Raw genomic sequence first — 18,119 nt, forward strand, 5'->3', positions numbered from 1 at the left:
GAGTGAAGCTGACCTGGGATTGGTTTGTATTTTGTCATATAAATTCCATATAATATTGCTTTATTTTTGTCCTTTAATTAGGCAGAATGGTTGGTATTATGCACATCCCTCTTGATTAAAAAAAAAATAGTCAAGAATGAGCATTACAACAGGCAACTAGCACAACCCAGAGTCAGAGGGAGTGGGGAAAAGAACTGGTACTTTGTTAATCACAAAACTGTATAAAAAACTGGGGGAAGAGTTTTTGGTAAAAAGTGAGGTGAAAGTTTTAAAAAAGTTCACTGAACTGATAATTATGTTTAGAGCTATATTATAACTATAATTTAAAAAGTAACTTTGGTGTTGTCATGTATAACTAATTAGAACTAACAAAAAAGATTTTTAAAAAGTAATTTTGGTATTACAAAAAAGTAAATTTGGCTTTTGGATTCTGAAATATTTATTGCTGATAAATGTTCAATGTAAACACTATTTAGTCGTAAAACAAACTTACCAAATTTTTACCATCTTGTTTATGGATAGTTACAATTCTACTTTCATTTGAGCCTTCCTGGTTTGCTTGCTTAATACTGACATCAATAACTTCAGGAAAATCACAATATAGTTGTAAATTCTGTAATTAAAAGCATTTAAAATTTAACAGTTATGGAACCATTTTTAAATAAAACTTATAAAAGAGACAACATTGGTTCAAAATTCTTTAAGAAATACAAATTTTTCCATCATATTTTTTTTAGAGAGAGATTTTTTTTTAATATTTATTTTTTTAGTTTTCGGCGGACACTTGTTTGTATGTGGTGCTGAGGATCAAACCCGGGCCGCATGCACGACAGGTGAGTGCGCTACCGCTTGAGCCACATCCTCAGCCCAAGAAATACAAATTTTTATTTATAACAATAGATAGGCATTATGTGATTCCTTCTTCCAAAATCCTAATCCCAAGACTATACTGTATCTTACTTTGACTTATAAATGAGAACATTAAAGGCTGCAAGGAATCAGGGCTGGGGGTATAGCTCAGTGGTAGAGCACTGGCTATCTCCTGCGAGGCGCTGGGTTCAATCCTCAGTACCACATAAAAATAAATAAATAAAATAAAGATATTGTGTCCAACTACAACTAAAAACTATTTTTTTAAAAAAAAAGAAGCAAGGAATCTAAAGTGTGTTATCATATTCTCCAACCCAATTAACATTAATAAGAACTGCTGCCAGAAAACTGAAAATCTAACTACCAAAAAAAAATTAAAAATAAGAACAAAATCATCTTAAATCTCTAAAACAATCTAAGAATAATACAAACATGAACAAATTTAAAACTTGCAGTGCAAACCTTAAAAAGTAAATTAATTATTTAACAGGTATATAGTATAATAAAAATTAATTTAAGTGAATATTTTCCATTTTATTTTATTATTGTGCCTTATTATCAATAATAATGAATGTAAAAAGGAGACAAGACTACCTTAAAAACCACTTAGAGAATCCAACCCCTTTCTGAAACTATAAGAAAGTCATTAGAAATTATTTTGTCTTAAAAAGATTAAATAAAAATCCATTTAAGAACAATGAGAGAAGAACTATAGATACAATCTTGATAGCGTCACATGCTACTAGAAACTTCCACTTCTAACAATGGAAGAAGTGCAAGACCAGGTTTGAAATAATTAAAACTACTTTGCTTATATTGTCATTCTACTTAAAATTTAAAACAAAGAATGAGAACATATCATTAAGGATTACCTGTTCTGTCAGTGTCTCACTTTCTTTATGTTTCCCTCTTGACCACTGAATTCCACCGTTTCCAGTTATTATAATGGTTGCAAAAATCTCCTCACCTGAAGGACCTCTTCCAGGTTCTTTTACTTCAAATTGCTCTGTGTAGAAGGCAGACTGAAGAGTTTCCAGATTTATAAGATACTTAAGTTTCAAGTTTCTGGCAGTGGCTTTGCATTGACTGAACTGCTGAATAAATTTGCGAAATCTGTACCTTATTCGCTTCCTTGTCAAAATATGATAGTCTTGAATCTTTGCTCGAACACATTTTGGTAAGAATGTCTTATAGCTAGGAATGAAGAGCATACACAGAAAAGGAAAACAAAGAAAACAAAAATTGGAAAATAAACCGAAAACAAAACTGAAAGACAAGTTCTTATCTTTTTCTATGATAGGTAGGTGCTACAATATAACCATCCACAGAGGAGAAAACCTCAATGTTTCATTTGATGGCACACATACTCTAAGTTACCATAAAGCTCAGAATAGAAGATTTTAATTTTCTTCTCCTCATGAAATGCACTCTCAGTCTATAAAAGAGTCTCTAAAAATTCATTTTCTCTGATTATCTTATTTCCCTGGGATGGTGATTTATAAGGTTTTTTTTTTGTACTGTGCTGAAAATATTTCCTATAATATGGAAATTTTTATTTGAATTTTAAACAGATTTTATCTGAATTTTGGAAATTGTTGCTTTTTTTGGTGCTGTTTGTTGTTCATTATGCAAACATACTTTTTTTTGTATAAGTTATTTTGTTAGGTTAACTTCTTAAATCCTAATAATTCCTCTGATTAAATAATTCTTTCTAGAAATACTCTGACCTTTCTGCACTTTTATCTCTATGTATTAAATAGCCTAAAAAGAGGAATAAATTAATATTTCTGCTTCTAGTGAACACAGACATACAGAGTAACCTCTTATATGTATTTTTTAATATTTATTTTTTAGATGTAGATGGACACAACACAATGCCTTTATTTTTTATGTGGTGCTGAGGATCAAACCCAGATCTCACCGGTGCTAGGCGAGCGCTCTTCTGCTGAGCCACAATCCCAGCCCTTATATGCATTTTTTTAAATCTAGTATTTACACTATTCAAAGATCTATATCCTACTGGATATTTCCAGAAACAAGCACCTTATTTCATTCTGCAAGGCCTAATTTCTCATCTGTTCTCCCATCAATTCTAAGTAACTTAACAGCAATTAGAGTTCCTTGTTTATTTTTCAGAAATTACCATCAAATAAGAATTCAGAAAACATCAGTGAATTAAATATGTTTTAAACTATTAAGAACAGCAGGCATGTTTTGCCACAGGGCAGGAATAAATTATTTATCCACTCTTAAAATACCATGGCACAGTAGATAAAAGAAAAATAGGTTAAGTGGGGGTATTTCAAATTTAAAACTTTTATTCTGCAAATGATAACTTCAAGAAAGTAAAAAAAATACACAGAATGGGAGAAATTATTTGCAAATATTATATGATAACTTGTATTGGAGACATCCAGAATATAAAAAGGACACTTACACCTCAATAATAAAAAGACAACTCAATTTTAAAATAAGCAGACAATTTCAAGAGACATTTTTCCAAAGGAGACATACATATGGCCAATAAGCACATGACAAGATGCTAACCATCAGTAGTTATTAAGGAAATGAAAATCAAAACCAGAATGGGATAACACTTTTACTTGGTAAGGTGGGTAAAATAAAGACAGAGGAGTGCGGAAAAAGTTGGAATTCTCATGTACTGCCAGTGAATCTAATATGGTATAGCTGCTTGGGAAAAGTTTGGTAGTTTGTCAAAAAGTTAAACTGAGTTATTGAATGAAATAGGAATTCTACTCCTAAGCATATACACTGGAGAAATAGATATATACATCCACAAAATAACTCACATACAACCCTTTATACCATCATTATTCACAGCAGCCAAGAAGCAGAAACAAGCCAAATTTTCATCAAGTGATGAACAGGTAACCAAAAACTAAAACTAAAACTAAAAAGGAATGAAATATTGATATATGCTACAACATGGAAGAACCTTAAAAACATTATGCTAAGTAAAAGAAGCCAGACAGAAAATGATACCACATATTGTCTGATTCCAATTATATGAAATGTCCAGAATAGGTAATCCACTGAGACAAGAATTAGATAAGTGATTGCCAGAGATTGGGGAGAAAGAGGATGAGGGCTGAATGCTAATGAATATGGGATTTCTGTTAGGAAGGATAAAAATGTTCTAAAATCACATTGTTATTTTCTTTTACAATGCTGTGAACACAACAAAAAATATTTAATTGTTTACTTTAAATAGGTGAACTTCATGATATGTGAATTTCAATAAGTTGTTTTAAAGTATCATCAAGTTTTAAAAGGAATGTGTAATATTCATGCAATTTAAAAAGTAAAGCAAAAATAACGATGCAGAATTTTGCAGATATGTTTATATACTGGTTCAGAGTATGGGTTAAGAGAATCAGAGAAATACAATTAATAAACAAGAATAATAGATGACATATGTTTCAACCTATATGGAAAGATTCTATTTAACTTTGGATATGATCTAGTCTCAAATGCAGAATTATCCCACCACAGTAGAAGCCTAAAGATGGCTTCATATTTACAACATTCGCCTTTAGTGGCTCAAAGCTTCAATTCTTCAACTGTGTTTCTTTCAATTTTCATCAACAATTTTTAAGATTCTGTTCTACTGTAACCTGGCATATACCAAGTATTTAATAAATAGCTGTTTGAATGAATGAATGAATAAATGGATGGATGAATACACTAACATATAAGACATATCTGTCTGCATCTTAATAAAGACCAAGGAATTAGTGGAAAATAGAAATGTTTTTGGTGTTCTTTTGAATGTAGTCTTCTAGATTCCTGAGTGAGTTCATGAAATCATACCTATGGCCTATTCCATTTGAGTTAAGGCCTAACAGACATCTGCAAGCAAAATAAAACCAAACTTAAAACCAAAGAGAGAAACATAGAAACTGATCTAAAAATTGGGTATTGAACTACTTTGAGAAACTTAGTGACAAAACAATGTCAAAAAAAAAAGGAAGTCAACCACATTGACTTTTAATCTCGTAAGTATGTAACTTGTAAAATATTTCATCTTCAAAACATAAGGAAAATCAAAGTATTCTTATATAGAAGTTCTTGGGGGGCAGATACTAGAGATTGAACCCAGGGGTGCTCTATCACTGAACTACAGCCCCAACTCCCACCTCTTTTTATGAAGTTCTCCAGACTGGCATCAAACTTGCCATCCTCCTGCCTCAGCTTCCCGAGTTACGGGGATTATAGGCATGCACAACCATGCCCAGTTATATAAAACTTCTTTAAAAAGTGGAAATTTTGTAGACATTAAACCTATACAGTAGAAGTAGTGTTTCAAAGAACTGTAATTTTAAAATTGTCATGATTGTCAAATTCCAATATGCAGAATAATAATTTGGGGAATGCTGAGTTTGGATAACTTGTATAAACAGAATCCCTGAAGTACTTGTAAAATTTCATATTTGTGGGCTTCATCTTAGAATCTTCTCTTTTTCTATTTTTTGGGGGGAGGGAGGCACAGAGTGCTTAACTACTGAGCCACACTCTCAGCTCTTTTCTTAAAATACGTTATTTAGAAACAGGGTCTTTCTATTGCTTAGGGAAGAATCTTCAATTTTAACAAGCCCCTCAGGTGATTCTAATGCAAGTAAAATACAGACCACAATTTGAGAAATACTGATTCAGATAATTTATACAAAAAATTTGAGGATCTACTACCAAAAATTATTCCTGCAGATGTTCTTTCCATTCATCTCATCTTACCTACCCTTTTCAGAATAAATGAATCAAACAATAAATTGATACTGATCATCTATGATACTTTCTGTAGCACTACAACTTTTTCAATAATTTCATCTTACAAAGTATGTGTCATACACAAGAAAAATAGTTACCCATGTGATTTTTTTATTATAAAATCAAAAGATGGGGACAAACACAAAAAACACTAGTAAATTCTATAAAATCTCTAATTGTTCACATTTATGCATATGCATATGCAGCAGGAAATTACCTGATAGAGTTATAAATAGCCAGTGGAGTCTGATCATTTTCTTTGGCTATTCTCATCATATCTAACACTGCCATCCCAAGACATTCTTCCTGTGTTTCATGAGTCACAGGCACTTTTATCCATCCATGCACAAAATCATGCCGCCACTAAAAGAAACAAAAATATCTAAGGAAATATCTCAGCATAAGTTTTAATCTGCTATCATATTTTAACCAATAACATAATTTCCATAAAATATGTATTTAAAAGGCATAAGTCAAAAAACAGCATTAGAAACATAAACTATAGCCCATGTATCAATATAATCCTATCTTCTCAGAGCCATGTTAGAATTCTGTAGTAATCATGAAATAATTTGTCCAGAATGGTCCTATTTCAAAGATATTTGGACAACGAAAGCTTATTGTTGTCTTCATTGGAATATAAGTATTTATTTTAAGGCTATGCAAGAAAAATGCTCACCATAGAAAATGTCTCATTTTCCTAATTCTTTTTTTTGATACCAGGGATTGAACTCAGGGACACTATACATCCCCAGTCCTACTTTGTATTTTATTTAGAGACAGGGTCTCACTGAGTTGCTTAGCACTTTGCTTTTGCTAAAGCTGGTTTTGAACTCATGATTCTCCTGCCTCAGCCTCCTGAGCTGCTGGGATTACAGGCATGTGCCAACGTGCCCAGCCTAATTCATTTCCATGAGAGTACTGAATTATCTTGTAGATCAGAAAGCACTAGAATTCTTCCTAGCTTTGTTGAAATGGATCCATACTAATAAATTGATGACCATACAGTTTTATTTAACAAAAGAAATGCAAACATGATTTTTTCTGTAATGATCATATATTAAAATCAATTTTCAGTGATAAAAAGGCATAGGTCAACTCCTTAATTTTGCCATAAAATTTTAGTAAAAAAATAATTTGCAAATGAAAACCAATTTAAATTGGGTTTGCAGCTATAGAACACACATGCTGTCAAGCTATTTCATTGCATGTGTTTTCAAACTGTATCTCCTACATAAAAATTACCTAAATTAAAATAGTAACCAATTATGTCCTGAATTCCACTTAAGTTAAAAGCATTATAATAGAGATTGTGTTGCATACAAAGAAACACATAATACAGGCTTAGCCATCAAAAGGTCTAAAATGTAGTTTAGAAGCTAAACATGAAAACAAATAATTTTAATGCCAGATACTTAAGAAGTGCCACAAAATTGATGATTGAGGATATTTGAGAAAGGTGAAATTGTATCCACTTAGGGTAAACAGGAAAGGTTTCATGGTTGATTTAAAATGTTATGTAAGCTTAAATGATGAAGAAATTTTTGATGAGTAAAAAATCAGTAAGAAAATAGAATGACAAAAAAAAAGCAAAAGACATGTACAGAGATTCAAACCAGTTTGGTTGGGGGCAGAATATAGGTAATCTTGAATGAACTGACTCTATAAACAATAAAGATCTGGTTTTTAAAGCATCAATTTCACCATATCTCTTTCAGTGCTAGAGCAGTAGCAGTCACAAATGTGCTTAAAGAAAATTAAATGTGCTCAGAGAAGTTGTAAGAGGCTGCTGTATGGCTCAGATAGAAGATAATAAGTATATGATATAGAAAACAGAAGACATTAAAATTATCTCACCACTAGATAGATCCTCCAAACAAAAACTAAATAAAGAAGCTATAGAACTAAAAAATATAATTAATAATTTAGACTTAACAGACATATAGAATCTTTCATTCATCAACAAATTAATACACTTTTTTTCAGCAGCACACAGATCCTTCTCTAAAATAGACCATAGCTTAGGCCACAAAGCAACTCTTAGCAAATACAAAAAAGTAAAGATAATACTGTGAATTCTATCAGATCATAATGAAATGAAATTAGAAATCAATAATAGAATAAAAAATACAAGCTACTCTAACAAATGGAGACTCAATAATATCTATTGAATGACAAATGGATAGCAGAAGAAATCAGGAATGAAATTTTTAAAAAATACTTAAGAGGTAAATGAGAATTGCAATACAATATATCAAAATCTCTGGGACACTATGAAGGTAGTGCTAGGAGGAAAGTTCATTACAGTAAGCCCATTCATTAAAAGAATAGAAAGACAACAAATAAATAACATAATATCACATCTCAAAGCTCTAGAAAAAGAACAACAAATCAACACCAAAAGCAGTAGGAAACAGGAAATAAATAAAATCAGAGCTGACATCAATGAAACTGAAACAAAAAAAAATCAACAAAACAAAAAGTTGGTTCTTTGAAAAAGTTAATAAAATTAACAAATCCTTTGCCAAGCTAACAAAGAGGAAGAGAGAGAAAACTCAAAAGCCTAAAATTTATAATGAAAAAGGAAATATCACAATGGACACTACTGAAAGACAGATGATACTCAAATTATTTTGAAAATTTATACTCAAATAAAAGAGAAATTCTTGAAGACATCAACAATTTTTTTGAGACATATGACCTACCTAAATAGAATCAGGAGGACACAGGAAATTTAAACAGATAGATCTTAAGAAATGAAATTGAAGATGTAATCAAAAGCCTAACAACAAAGAAAAGCCCAGGACCAGACAGAGTCTCATCCAACTTCTACAAGACATTCAAAGAAGAACTAACACCAATTCTCCTCAAATTATTCCATGAAATAGAAAAGAAAGGAAACCCTCCAAACTCATTCTATTAAACTAGTATCACTCAGATACCAAAACCAAAAAAAAAAAGACAGGAAATTTCAGACCAATATCCTTGATGAACATAGATGCAAAAATTCTTAACAAAATACTTGCAAATCACATACAAAACTATGTTTAAAAGATATGCATTCTAGTGTCATTTATAAACTAAAAAAAAAGATAGTGCACCATGATCAAGTGGGGTTCAACCCAGGGATGTAAGGTTGGTTAAACATATGAAAATCAATAAATGCAAAACATCAATACACTTATAACAGGAATCATATGATCATCTCAATAGATGCAGAAAAAAGCATATGACAAAATACAGCATCCACTCACCTTTAAAATACTAGAAAAACTAGGGGAAATATGAACACACCTCAACACTGTAAAGTCTATATATGCTAAATCCTAGGCCAACATCATTGTAAATGGAGAAAAACTGAAACCATTCCCTTTAAAACCTGGATCAAGACAGGGATGCCCTTCCACCACTTCTATTCAAGATAGTCCTAGAAACTCTAGCCAGAGCAATTAGACAGAAAAAATTAAAGGGATACAAATAGGAAACTATCAAATATCAAACTATGCCTATTTGCTGATGACATGATTCTATATGTAGATGACCCAAAAAACTTTCAGAAATCATAAATGAATTCAGCAAAGTAGCAGGATATAAAATTAATACCCATAAATCAAATGCATTCCTATATATCAGTGATGAATCAATTGAAAGAGAAATTAGGAAAATAATCCCATTCACAAAAACTTTAAAACAATAACATATTTGGGAATCAATTTAAAAAAGAGGTGAAGGACCTCTTCAATGAAAACTACAGAACTCTAAAGAAAGAAATTTTAGAAGACTGAAAGATCACCCATGTTTTTGGATATACAGAATCGATATTGTCAAAATGGCCATACTATCAAAAATGCTATATAGATTTAATACAATTCCTATTAAGATTTTGATGATTTTCTTCATAGAAATAGAAAGGGCATAAAATTCATTTGGAAAAATAAGAGGCCCAGAAAGTAATTTTCAGCAAGAAAAGTAAAGCAAGAGGCATTACAATATCAAATCTTAAAACATACTTCAGTGTTATCATAACAAACATGGCATGGTATCGGCACCAAACACATGAAGATCAATGGTACAGAACAGAAGACACAGAGAAAAACCCACATAAATACAATAATCTCAGACTAGACAAAGGCACCATAAACATACATTGGAGAAAAGATAGCTTCTTCAACAAATGGTGCTAGGAAAACTAGAAATCCATATGAAGAAAAATGAAATCCTCTTACCCTACACAAAACTCAACTGAAGTGGATCCAGAACACAGGCATTAGATCAGAGACCCTACACCTACTAGAAGAAAAAGTAGTCCCAAACCTCCATCATGTTGGCTTAGGAACCTACTTCCTCAACCAGATTACTAAAGCATGAGAAGTAAAATCAAGCATCAATAAATGGAATAGCAATCCCACTAAAAAGCTTCTTCACAGCAAAGGAAACAATCAAGACTATGAACAGAAAGCCTACAGAATGGGGGAAAATCTTTGCCACCTGCACCTCAGACAGAGTATTAATCTCTAGGATATGTGAAGAACTCAAAAAACTTACACATACAAAAAATAATAATAACCCAGTCAATAAATAGGCAAAGGAACTGAACACTTTACAGAAGAAGAAAAAAATGTTCAACATCTCTAGCAATTAGAGAAATGCAAATTAAAACTACGCTGAGATTCCATCTCACACTAGTCAGAATGGCAATTACTAAGAATACAAGTAATAATGACTGTTGGCAAAGATGTGGGGGAAAGGGTTCACTCATACATTAGTGGTGAGACTGCAAACTAGTGCAACCACTCTAGAAAGCAGTATGGAGATTCCTCAGAAAACTTGGAATGGAACCACCATTTAACCCAGTTATCCCACTCCTTGGCTTATATCCAAAGAACTTAAAATTAGCAGACTACAGTAATACAGCTACATCAATGTTCATAGCAGCTCAATTCAAAATAGTCAAGCTTTAGAACCAACCTGATTACCCTTCAACAGATGAATGGATAAAGAAAATGTGATATATGTATACACAATGGAATATTACTCAATCATAAAGAAGAACAAAATTATGGCATTTTCCAGTAAGTGGATGGAACTGGAGAATAGCATGCTAAGTGAAATAAGCAAGTCTCAGAAAACCAAAGGTCAAATATTCTCTCTGATATGTGGATACCAACCCATAATAAGTGAGGGTAAAGAGAGGAAGTTTAGAAATTCATTGGATTAGATAAAGGAGAATGAAAGGAAGGGAGAGGAGATGGGAATAGTAAAGACACTAGAATGAATCAGACATAATTTTCCTATGCTCATAAATATACGAACAGTATAATTTCACATCATGTTCAGCCACAAGAATGAAATCAAAACTGTAATGGGTTGCATCCCATGTATGTATCATATGTCAAAATACACCCTACTGTCATGTTTATCTAAAAACAACAAACTAAAAAAATAAAATAAAACTTACAAAATGTAAAAATAAATAAATAAATAAAGGCTGGATGGAACCTTAAAAAAATACAGGTACAAATAAATGTTGACAAGGATGTAGGGAAATAGGTACACTCATGCATTCCTATTGGAACTGCAAATTTGTGCAACCACTCTGGAAAGCAGTATGGAAATTCCTTAGAAAACTTGGAATGGAACCACCATTTGACCCAGCTAACCCACTACTTGGCTTATACACAAAGGACTTAAAATCAGCATACTAAAGTAACACAGCCCATCACTGTTTATAGTAGCTCAATTCACAACAGCTAAGCTAAAGAACTAAACTATAGGTCCTTCAACAAATGAATGGATAAACAAAATGTGGTATATATAAACAATGGAATATTACTCAACCATGAAAAAGAGTAAAATTATGGCATTTGCCATCAATGGATGGAACTGGAGACTGTTATGTTAAGTGAAATAAGCCAATCCCCAAAAAAGAAAGGCTGAATGTTCTCCTTGATATGCAGAAGCTCACTCAACAATAGGTGGAGATGGAGAGGGGAGAGGAGTGGAGGGAGGTTCACTGGATTGTACAGGGGGAAAATGGGGGAAAGGGAGGGGAAATGGATATGGGAAAGACATTAGAATGAATTAGACATAACTTTCCTATGTTCATATATTAATACACAACCAATATAACTCCACATCATGTACAACCACAAAAATGGGAAGTTATAATCCATGTATGTATGATTTTTCAAAATATATTCTGTCATATAAAAGTAAAAAGAACAAAAAAATTTTTAAAGTTTTATAGAAATTTTTAAGAACTTAGAAGATAAATAATTTGATTAAAAATAATAAATACACATTTTAAAGTGGTATTTGACTTTCTATTAATAAAATATAAATTATATTTCACTAAACAAAAATAAACTACACTTTTTAAAAAGTACAAACCAAAAAAAAATCATTATTAACTGAACCAAAGGTCTAAATGTTAGTAATACAAAACTTATTTAAGGAATAAGTTAGATTTCTCTCTGCTCAATTTTAAACACTTATTTCCTCACACTTTTGAAAATGGGCAAGTTATATTGTTTAAATAGGATGATCAATAACTAGATAGATTATTTCTAATAGCATGCTTTTTGTTCTATATGGCATACAAAACTAGCAGATAATAAGTTCTGCTTATCAGAAATTCTGTTGAACTCATGATCAAAAGACAGTAAATATTTTAAAAAATCAGTGAGAGCAAATATTGTATACAATATTTGTATACAAGTATTTCTTAAGTCATGGATTTCAGTTCTGTTTGTAATTTTTTTTTGAGGAACTACTATGTTATTTTCCAAAGAGGTTGCACCATTTATCATTTCTATAAGCAGAGTGCAAGTGTTCCAATTTCTCCACATCCTTAGCAATACTTAGTTTTTTGATAATAACTGTCCTGATATGTGTGCAATGGTATCTCACTATGATTTGAATTTTCACTTCCCTAGTGGAAGTGCTGTTATGGATCTTTTCATATGTTTGTTGGCCATATGTATATTTTTTTGGAGAAATGTCTATCTGTGTGCACATGAATGCAGCCGGACCTTTCCCTAACAGCATAAAAAAAAAATAACTCAAAATTGATTGAAGGCTTAAATGGAAGAGCTAAAATATAAAACTCTTAGAAGAAAACATGGAGGAAAGGCTCATGCACTGGATTTGGCAATGATTTCTTGGGTATGACACCAAAAGCATAAGCAACAAAACAAAAAATAAAAATTTGGAATACATCAAAACATAAAAGTTTTGTCCATCAAAAACACAAGCAACAGAGTGAAAAGGCAACATATGTAATAGGAAAATATACGTAAAAACATACACCTGATAAGGGATTAATGTTCAGAATACAGAAAGAACTCCTACAATTCAACAAGAAAAACAAACAACATGAATAAAAAATGGGCAAAGGACTTGAATAGACATTACTCCAAAAAAGGATACAAAAATGATGAACACACATATGAAAAGATACTTAAAACATCACTAGCCATGAGAGAAATGCAAATAAGAACCTTAATGATAAACCATTTCATATCCATCAGGACAGCTATTATCAGAAAAACAAAGTATTGTCAAATATGTAGAAAAATCGTAACACTTGTACACTACATGTAGGAATGAAAAATGGTACAGCCACATTGCAAAACAGTATAGTAGCTCTCCAAAAAATTGCAAACAGAATTCCCATATGATCCAGGAATTCAAATTGTGGATATATGTCCAAAAAATTGAAAGCAGGGACTCAAATATATAATGAGTGAATACATAAAATATAGTATAAGACATACAATGGAATAATATTATTCAGCTCTAAAAAGGAAGGAAATTCTCACACTTGCTACATTGCTTTTTCTGAGCATTTTATCACTCAAGTCTTGCCCCAGCTCCAAAATTAGCTGGTTGCTGACCAAACATGGATGAACCTTTAAGACATTATGCTAAGTAAAATAAGCCAGCCACAAAAAAAGACAAAAGATGTTATAATTCCATTTGTATGAGGTATTTAAGACAGGCAAATATGTATAGATAGAAAGTAGAATGGTGATTGACAAGGCCCAGGGAAGGAAGAAATGGAGAATTACTTTTTAATGGGTATGAAGCTTTAGTTTGGAAAGATGAAAAGTGTTCTAGAGATGGAGGGTTGGTGATATTTGTAAAATAATGTGAATATACTTAATTAATGTGCATGAACTATATACTTAATAATGGTTAAAGTGGTCAATTTTTATGTATTTTTACCATAATAAAAACAAATTGGTTTACCCTGTCTCTAAATAAAAATACAAAAAGGGCTGTGGCTGTGACTCAGTGGTCAAGTGCCCCTGAGTTCAATCCCTGGTAACCAAAAACAAAAACAAAAACAAAACTGGTTGACTTCAAACCCCAATAAGGTAAATATTTTCTGATTTATTGTTCATAAACTTAACAAGCCTTATTGGGCTTTTTGGAAATGTGAGGCATGAGGATCTATAGGGTTATTTCCTATGACATTGGCAAATTTTATTTAGAACTCCTTAATTTAATAATACCTTATGAATATCTTTACCCAAGAGCACTAACTGTCTTTTCTTTTCTTTCTTTAGTTTCTATTCATTTGACTCCAACAACACATGAAAACAAAAATTATTTAATAATAAAATATTTCAATTAAGATGAAAGAGAAGAAAATATTATGAAACATTCAAACACAATACAAAATTTAGTATAACAGTACTAATGAACAAATGGCTAAAGCACAGCTCTTAGAATATCAATATCCAGTAACATTCCTATGAGGACTTAAAATATCAATATCCAGTAACCTTCCTATGAGGACCTATTCAAGCTACCATAGATGATTTTTTGTATTGCTTTCTTTACTTTTCAATACCCACTGTTTAAGTCCAAAATTAATCAAAAAAAAAGAAAACACTCAAGAAATTGTACTGTCTAGTATTTCAGCCACATAGGTCCATATGACTCATAGTGTAAAACTCAGTGTACACTTTGTGAAATCCTTAAAATGATCTAAAGCCCTAAAATAAAAGAAAATTTAAAAAGATCAATTCAACAAATCCATTTAAAATAAATTCTATCATTCATAAATCATGAGATTAAAATTTATTGTTAAAAAGACTATCTCTACACCCGCCATGCAACACAGAACTCAGTTTTCCCAGATGAAGTTTCCCCTGATTAAGAGATATACTACATGAAAAGATATTTATCACTTACTGCACATACAAATAAGATAATATAATCATACCTGAGCAAAAAGATAAGACATGACGAAGTCATCAAGAAGAGGAGCTTCCGCACCTCGAGATATCCCATGCCGATAAGTTCTGTTGCTGCCACTGCAATACCAGTGAGGAAAGTAAAATCTAAAAGACAGTTAAAACAGTCCATTAGCCTCTAAAGAGATCAAAATATAAACGTTTTGTATAAATAACCACTTTCAGCATAATTAAAGGTGTCTTTTCTTATCAGAAAACCTATGAATAAGACCTTGATAATAATGTAGATAGAAAATACAAGAAACACAAGGGTAAAATCAATATATTGTTTACTTTGATGCAATATAGAATGTAGAATATAGAAATAATCATAGGTAACAGAATTGTAGAAATGTTAAAATGCTTAATTCATTAACATCAGTAAAGGAATCAAAACGTTAAATTGGGATGAAAAAATAATTACTTCTTCTTTTAGAGAAATGAAAATTAAAACTATCCTTCAAATAATAAACAAGTACTCTCTATTGATTCAGTTGATAGTATTCAATTTAATGTTCTGTAAAATATCCACAGTGTTGTATCAACATCACTATAATGTAAGTATTTTGCTGAAGATTTTTATAACTATATTTATAAAGTATACTGATCTGTATCTTTCTTTTCTTCTAGGTATCTTTGAATTAGTTACCATAGAAAACAGCTGGAAGGTATTCGCACATTTTCTACTTCTTGTCAATAACTGGTAATAATTCTTTAAATGTTTGATAGAATTAACCAGTTAAACCATTTGGGCCTGAACTTTTCTTCATGGGGAGTTTTCTTGAGTTATGAGTTCATTCTCTTTACTAGTTATAGATCTATTTCGACTTTCTATTACTTCTTTTGTTAGTTACTATAATTTGAATCTTTCTAGGCATTTGTGCATTTAGTCTTGGTTGCCGAATTTGTTAGCAGAAAATTGTTTCTGATAATTCTTTTTATTTCTATAGTCATAATGATGTTCCCTTTCCCATTCCCAATTTTAATAACTTTTCTTCTCTCATTTTCAGTCTAGTCAAAAGCAGGTCAAGTTTGTTGATCTTTTCAAAGAACTTTCTCTCTCTATTGTGTTTCTAAATTTCATTTATTTCTACTCTCACCTTTATTATTTCCTTCCTTCTACTTGCTTTAATTTACTGTTCTCTTTCTATATTTTCTTTTCTCTTTTATTTTATTTTTTTAATACCAGGGATTGAACCCAAGAGCACTTAACCACTGAGTTATATGTCCAACCCACTCCTTTTTAAATATTTTATTTAGAGAAAGGGTCTCATTAAGTCTTGTGGAATCTAAGTTACTAATCCTCCTGCCTCTGCTTCTGGAGCCACTGGGATTACAGACATGTGCCACCATGCCCAGCTTCTTAATGGGAAAGTTACAGATTTGGAATGTTTTCATTTATAACATAGGTGCTTATAAATAAAAATCCCCCTTCTAAACACTGCTTTAGTTGCATAGGGCAAATCTGACAATTTGGGTTTTCATTTTCAGTCACATCAAAGTATTTTCTGTTTTTCCCTCCTTTGACTCTTTGGCTATTTAGAAGCGTGTTGGTAATAACCATATGTTTGCAAATTTTCCAGTTTTCCTTCTGTTACTAATTTTTAATGTAATTCCACTGTGGTAAGAGAACATACATAGTATGGTTTCATCTTTCTTGTTTTTACTGAGACTCGTTTTACAGCTTAACATATACTGGAGAATGGTCAATGTGTACTTTAAAATAAGGTATATCACGTGTTGTTGAATGGAATGTTCTACATAAGTCTGTGTATCTATCTGTTTTATAGGTTGTCCAAGTCTTCTATTTCCTGGTTATATTCAATATAATTGTCCCCTCTGTTACTGAAAGTGGGATACTGAAATCTCCAAATATTGTTGTTCAATTGTCCATTTTTTCCTCATTCTATTTGTTTTTGATTCATATATTTTGGGGCACTACTGTTACAATTCATTTTTGTCTGTAATTGTTATGTCTTCCTAATGAATTGGCCCACATCCTTATAAAATGGTTCCTTTTATTTCTAGCAATAATTTTTGTCTGAAAGTCTATTTTGTCTGATATTATAGTATAATTATTATAGGTGTCTTTTGTTCACTGTATACCTAGTAAATCTTTTTTATTACTTGTTTCTTACTTTTTGTCATATAACAATAGGTATCTTTTAACTGTGATTGCAATATTGCAATCTTGCTGCCTCAGCCTTGTAAGCAGCTGCAATTACAAGTGTGCACTATCACACCAGGTTTTACTGTATTTTCTCTACCCATTCATCTGTTGATGGGCACCTACACTGATTCCATACCTTGGATTTTAAGCACAGTGCTACAATAAACAAGGAACTGCAAGTTCTTTTATTTTCTTTGTTATAATTTATTCTTTCTAGTTAATTACAATACCAGGATACACTCTGACATTATCACAAAGGTATAGAATTCAACCCACTCCAATTCAACACCAGCCCTTCCCCCCCACACTGGTGCCTGCTCCCCATCGATCCATTTTGTTTTGTTTTGTTTTGTTTAATTATCGTCCTGTAAGCACCCATAATGCCAGGACCCATTATGCCACATCCATGCATGCACATACAAAGTTTAGTCAGATTCATTCATTGGTCTACTCTTTTCCCATCCCTTTTTCCTCCTGCTCAATACCCTTGACCTATTCCACTAATTTTTCCTGTTTTGATGAAATTTCCTCATCTCCTTCTTTTTTCCTTTCCTTTTTTTATTTCCCCCTCTTATATTATGGGTTAGCTTCCATATCAGAGAAAACATTCATCATTTGATTTTTTTTAATTGCCTTATTTCACTCTCGAGTTCACTCTCTTATTTCAGTTGCCAATTCCATTCATTTACCAGAAAATACCTAATTTCATTCTCTTTTATGGTTGAGTACTATTTCACTTTGTATGAATACCATATTTTCTTCATCCATTATCTGTTGATTCCATAGCTTGACTACCATGAGTTGAGCTAATATAAACATGGATGTGGCTGCATCACTTTACTATGCTGATTTAAAATATTTTTAATATATTCCAAGGAGGGGATAGTTGGGTCATATGATGGTTCCATTCCTAGTTTTTTGAGGAATCTCCATAATGTTTTCCAGATTAATTTGCAGTCCCCCACCAACAACGTACCTTTTCCCCTACATCATAACATTTTTGTTATTTGTTTCTTGATAATTGCCATTCTGACTAGAATGAGATGAAATCT

At 31.7% G+C, this 18,119-nt stretch overlaps 1 protein-coding gene across 2 annotated transcripts in view; it reads right to left on the bottom strand.

The window, feature by feature from the left end:
* The window catches only part of Jak2 (Janus kinase 2), a 147,384-nt gene that overhangs the window by 46,639 nt on the left and 82,626 nt on the right, over nt 1-18,119 (bottom strand). For both annotated transcript variants that reach the window (XM_076846003.2, XM_076846002.2), the window contains exons 5-8: nt 14,888-15,005; nt 5,873-6,018; nt 1,743-2,064; nt 494-613 (exon numbers count right to left, since the gene is read on the bottom strand). In XM_076846003.2, coding sequence (XP_076702118.1) covers nt 494-613; nt 1,743-2,064; nt 5,873-6,018; nt 14,888-15,005 — 706 coding nt within the window. The remainder of the gene's footprint in view (nt 1-493; nt 614-1,742; nt 2,065-5,872; nt 6,019-14,887; nt 15,006-18,119) is intronic.

This window comes from Callospermophilus lateralis, chromosome 2 (assembly GCF_048772815.1).
Source record: "Callospermophilus lateralis isolate mCalLat2 chromosome 2, mCalLat2.hap1, whole genome shotgun sequence".
In the NCBI taxonomy this organism is placed as follows: domain Eukaryota; kingdom Metazoa; phylum Chordata; class Mammalia; order Rodentia; family Sciuridae; genus Callospermophilus; species Callospermophilus lateralis.